Source organism: Nicotiana tabacum, chromosome 10 (genome assembly GCF_000715075.1).
Source record: "Nicotiana tabacum cultivar K326 chromosome 10, ASM71507v2, whole genome shotgun sequence".
NCBI lineage: Eukaryota > Viridiplantae > Streptophyta > Magnoliopsida > Solanales > Solanaceae > Nicotiana > Nicotiana tabacum.
This window is the reverse complement of record NC_134089.1, coordinates 12,883,466-12,888,840: the sequence shown is the minus strand read 5'-3', so window position 1 is coordinate 12,888,840 and position 5,375 is coordinate 12,883,466. Positions and strand designations below refer to the sequence as shown.

At 40.6% G+C, this 5,375-nt stretch overlaps 1 protein-coding gene across 1 annotated transcript; it reads right to left on the bottom strand.

Moving 5' to 3' along the window:
• Window positions 1-1,402: 1,402 nt before the first annotated feature.
• LOC107804411 (uncharacterized) lies at window positions 1,403-2,620 on the bottom strand. Its single transcript, XM_016628296.1, has one exon. It carries the CDS (start codon window positions 2,618-2,620, stop codon window positions 1,403-1,405), a length of 1,218 nt encoding a protein of 405 aa, XP_016483782.1.
• Between the last annotated feature and the right edge of the window lie 2,755 nt (window positions 2,621-5,375).

The window sequence follows — 5,375 nt, the reverse complement described above, 5'->3', positions numbered from 1 at the left end:
TGTGATCTTCTTTCCTTTTTGACTTAACCAACATGTCGTCGATGTAGACTTCCATTATTTTACCGAGTTGGTTTTTGAACATTTTGGTGACCAATCTCTGGTACGTCGCCCCTGCATTCTTTAGTCCGAATGACATAACCTTATAGCAGTACGTTCCTTGGTGAGTGATGAAAGTAGTTTTCTCCTAATCTTCTTCTTCCATGAGGATCTGGTTGTAACTCGAGTAGGCATCCAGGAAGCTTAGAAACTAGTGTCCCGCTGTCACGTCGATGAGCTGGTCGATGTGTGGCAATCGAAAGGAATCTTTTGGACATGCCTTGTTTAGGTCCGTGAAATCTATACACGTCTCCAACTTACCATTTTTCTTTTTCACCATGACCACGCTGGTGATCCACTGAGGGTACTTTGACTCTCGAACGAAGCCATTTGCGAGCAGCTTATCGACCTCTTCGCAGATGACTTCGTTGATCGCGGCATTGAACTTCCTCCTTATTTACCATACTAGTAGGTATATGGGGTCGACATTTAGCTTGTGTGTGGAGATATCCTTTGGGATGTCTGGCATATCTGCATGGGATAAGGCAAAAAGATTGTCATTATCAGTCAAGAACTTGTGAAACTTACCTAGTTCCGAGAGGTTGTGCCCGATATAAGCCTTTTTTGTATTGTCGTTGCCGTCTAGTAAGACGGGATCGAGATTTTCTATCATTGACCCGGTTGTTTCCACGATGTTGGGGTCCTTGATAACATCTGTCCGTTCGTCAAGTTTGGCTCCCGACATCGCTAATTGCTATGCTTCCGCATTTGCCCCTTTGAGTTGTTGGGTGTGGACGCAAACTTGGGCGATGTGATAGCATTCCTATATGGTGCGTTGCTCGCCTCAAATGTTAAATACTCCCCATGGGGTAGGAAATTTGATCACTTGATAGAGACTGGAAGGGACCGCTCGCATAGCGTGTCCACGGGCGCCCTATGATGGCGTTGTAGGTTGTTTCTTGGTTCATGACGTGAAACGTCGTTTCAAGGGTGACTCCCCCTACTAGGACGGGTAACACTATCTCTCCAGAAGTCCGTTCAACTGCATTATTGAAACTTGTTAGCATTATGCAGCGCGGTATTATTTTGTCTTCGAGTCTCATCTGTATAAGGACTCGAGGATGGATAATACATGTGCCGCTCCGTCATCTACCATTATTCTTTTTACATCAGTATCTGCAATACATAAAGTGATAACAAGAGCATCATAGTGAGGGAAAGACAAACCGTCGATATCTGACTTATCGAAGATGATACTGTCTTCGAGGTCATCATACCATTCTTGGGTGATTGGTCGTTTGAGTTTATGTGTGGTGGTGAACTTGCCATGATTGATTGTTGCGCCATCGCCCCCGTCGATGATCATCTATATAGTGCGAGCGGGAGAAGGCGGTTTTGGAGGTCCCTGGGGCTGTTTGCATCCGCGGGCAAAGTTAGCTTGTCCTCGATCGCTCAGCAACTCTTTCAGGTATCCCAGGCCTAGCATTTGCACTACCTCATGTCGCAGTCCTATGCAATCTTCGGTTATGTGACCCCTTTCTTGGTGAAATTCGCAGAAAGCACTTGACTTCCGGGTGCTGAGGTCTGACCTCATTTTTTGCGACCATTGCACCTTTGGACCGAGTTTCTCCAGTGCGTACACTATTTCTGAAGGAGAAACACAAAAATTATGAGCAGGTAGGAGTGGAGGCATACCTTTCTCGTGTCGATATGGTACTGTATGTCGAGGGGGAACATCTGTGTGCCGTGATGGAGGCGGAGCAGACGTCCTGACGTAAGGCTGATGCCTTTCCCGGATGAGGCGAGGCCCCAACTGATCTCTTCGACCGTCGTTGCGATGATCTTTCCTTGCTTCATTTTGAAGTGATGTCAATCGTTGGGTTGGACCGTTGAGGTCATCCTCGCCGGCTCGTACCTCGGCACAGTAAGCGTTATGAATTTCTTCCCAAGCAGTTGGAGGGTATTTCATGAGATTGCTTAGTAATTTTCTGGTCACTCTCAACCTGTTCCTTTTTAGTCCATTTTGGAAGACTGCTACTGGCATTCCTTCTGACACATTCAGCTGGCTCATTCTCACCCTGTTGAACCGAGCTAAGAAGTCCCTGAGTCCCTCGCCGTGCATCTGCCTTACGGTAAATATATCATTTACACTAGCTTCTGCCTTTTTGGCTCCTGCATGGGTGGTGACAAATTTGTCTGCCATTTCCTTGAACGTTGCTATCGAGCGCTCTGCCAGTTGAGAGTACCATGTCAAGGCTCCCCCTGTTAGGGTTTCGCCAACCTTTTTCAATAGCACCGATGGCACCTGCTCTTTTGAAAGATCATTACCTTTTACGGATGTGACGTAGTGGATGATATGATCTTTTGGATCGGTGGTACCATCATATATCTTTAGGTAGGGCGACATTTTGAAGGTCTTTGGGATGGCGTAAGAGGTCGCTTCTTCACTGTATGGTTGCTCGATGAATCGACCAACGCCGCATTTTGGCAATAATTTTGGAGCGCCCGGTATTTTATCCACCCTCTCTTGGTGTTTCTCCATTTGGTCACGGAGTGCCTTGTTCTCATTTTCCATCTCCTCCATTTTCTTTAAAACGACTGCAAGCGTGTCATTACCTGCGTCATTAATGACGTGAGTGTTACCTGTACGGGGGCATCTTGCTCATCAGCATTTATCGTGGCATCTGAATGTGTGATATTCTTGTTATCCCTTTTGGGCAGGCTTATCAAGTATGGTGTTCAGAGTACTTGTTAGCCATTCTTCCAGCAGTCTTCGAACTACTGGTGGTGTCTCTCCTATTGCAGATGTGGAGGCTTTCTTCTCGCGTGAAGTAGTTACGCTTTTGCACACGGGGGGGGAGGGGGTGAGGCGTCTCCCCTGGGTGTGATATCTGGTGTCTCGTTTTCGTTGTCTTCCCTGCTATCTTCGTTGATGGTGTTCAGGAGGTTGGTTATGACACCTACTATTGCTTTTTGCCTTGTATCTCCTTTCCCTGCCATTGTTAGTTTATACAAAGCTAGAAGAGGTGATTATCCCTTTCAAGAGTCTAGATGAGACTAAAATCTTAGCTGAAAAAATCTCCACAGACGGCTCCAAATTGTTTGACCAAAAGATAGTGAAACCTTTTTTATTAAATCAATTAAAAAAGTTAAAGGAGTAAATCTCAGCCAAACATAATAAGATCTAGCTTGAAAGATGCAAATAATGAACAAGATGAACGATGTTTCTTAATACCTCAAAACTGAACGATTAAGCATAAATATGACAACTTTGAATGTAAAAAGATTTCGCAATGGATGTTCTTAACCAAAAGTAAAAATCATATATCGTTCTCAGAATTGTGACAAGTTCAGAATCCCCCTTTTACAGAATGTTCTCCCTCCTTTTATAGGAGACAATCCCCCTTTTTACCCTAAACGAAAAAGAAAGGTACAACACAAGGAATATTCGAAAGGCATATTCCCATTGTTTCCTATCATGCTAACATGACCACAAACATCGTGAATTCTCTAGCTACTGTTAGTTGTCGCTCATCATAATGATCTTAAGACGCGACGTCGTAGGGACCTCGCTATCTGCTACACTTGGTATCGGTCGTAGTCGTCCAAATTTCGACCTATACAAATATAATATAATATACTAGTATATTTCATACATAATTAGAGTATATTTGGCTAACAAATATAATTATTTTTAGCTGATTGACCAAATGTGTAACTTGCCCATTTTACAGTAAAAATAGCACGGTATAGCCAGTTTTCGGACTGGTCATTCAAAAATAGCCAGCGTTTACCAAGTCAATGAAAAACAACCACTATTTTGCTGCAACAGAGATCGGTCCAGCATAATATACTGGAGTTCGGTGCACCTGTGTATGAACTCCAGCATATTATGCTGGACCGGTATACTTTGTTGGATCTGGTATAATATACTAGAGACTGGAGCATCGGTGGTCCAAACTCCAGTATATTATGTTGGACATATATACTTGTTGGAACTCCATCATATTATGCTGGAGTTCCAGCATACTTATCCTGGAACTCCAGTATAATATGCTGGAGTTCAAGTATACTTATGCTGGAACTCTAGTATAATATACTGGCATATTTTTTGAACAGTATTTTCGCTCAGATTTATCTTTACATGAAAAATGATTAAATTTCGATTACTTTTGAAACTGGGCTATTTTTGAACAACCAGTTGTAAATCTGGCTATTTTTGAATTTCTCCCCAGTTGTAAATTTCGGTTTTTGAGTAACTAATTACGATAAATAACTATCTGCACTCATAATTATATTAAATTAAATAATTTAATTTTAGCAATTAACACTAAAGTGAAAAACACATATGATGATAAACATATGCGTAAAAGTCACTTATCTTGCATTATTAATTTCTCATTTAATTTAGCGTAAATATTAATTTAGAGCTTCCCATAGCTCTAATTAGATAATTTTATTGATCGAGAGGTCTTGTTTATTTTGTGCCAAGTTGGCTGACAGAAGACAGAAGATGTTTATTTCCTTTTTCTTTTCACCTTTTTACCTCTCGGAGAGTATGTCATTGAGGAAAAACATAGGGACTATTACGTCATTTAGACCTCACTACAGCGTGACGAGAGAAACAGATACGTAATTCATATCACTAGTTGGATTATAACTAAATATGATATGATTCTATCTCTATTTGTTCTGTTTGAAGAACGGAAGAATATATAGAACAATCTTTCTTTGCATTGTGAAGTCTCAGATCTCTTTTTAATTAATCAATGTATCATATTTTAGGATCCTCAATTCTAATTAAATTCAAATGATCTATATTGACCAAAAAATCATTTTAGTTGCTGAAATGGTTACTAACAAAACTAATAGTGGCAAGTTTGGCCAAGAGTATTTTTCAGCAAAGAGTGTACTAGTTTCTAAAGTTAAAATGTTTGGCCAAACTTTTAAAAGGATAGAAAGTATTTCTAAGAGGAATTGAAGTAGCTTTTGAGTAGAGAGAAAAAATAATATCTTCCCAAAAATACTTTTAAGAACAAGACACTTAAAAATAATTTTTAAAAGCTTGGCCAAATATTAATTACTGGTGTGATGTAAGCAATCTACCCGAATATAAGCATCACTAGTTGATTACGGAAAAAATTCAAAAATAGCCAGATTTACGAGTGATCATTCAAAAATAGCCATAGTTTCAAAAGTCATCGAAATTTAGTCACTTTTCATGTAAAGATACATCTGAACAAAAACACCGGAAAATACTCCAGCATAATATACTGGACTCCGGTATATTATACTGGATTGGTCTCTGTTGCAGTAAAATAGTGACTATTTTTCGATGA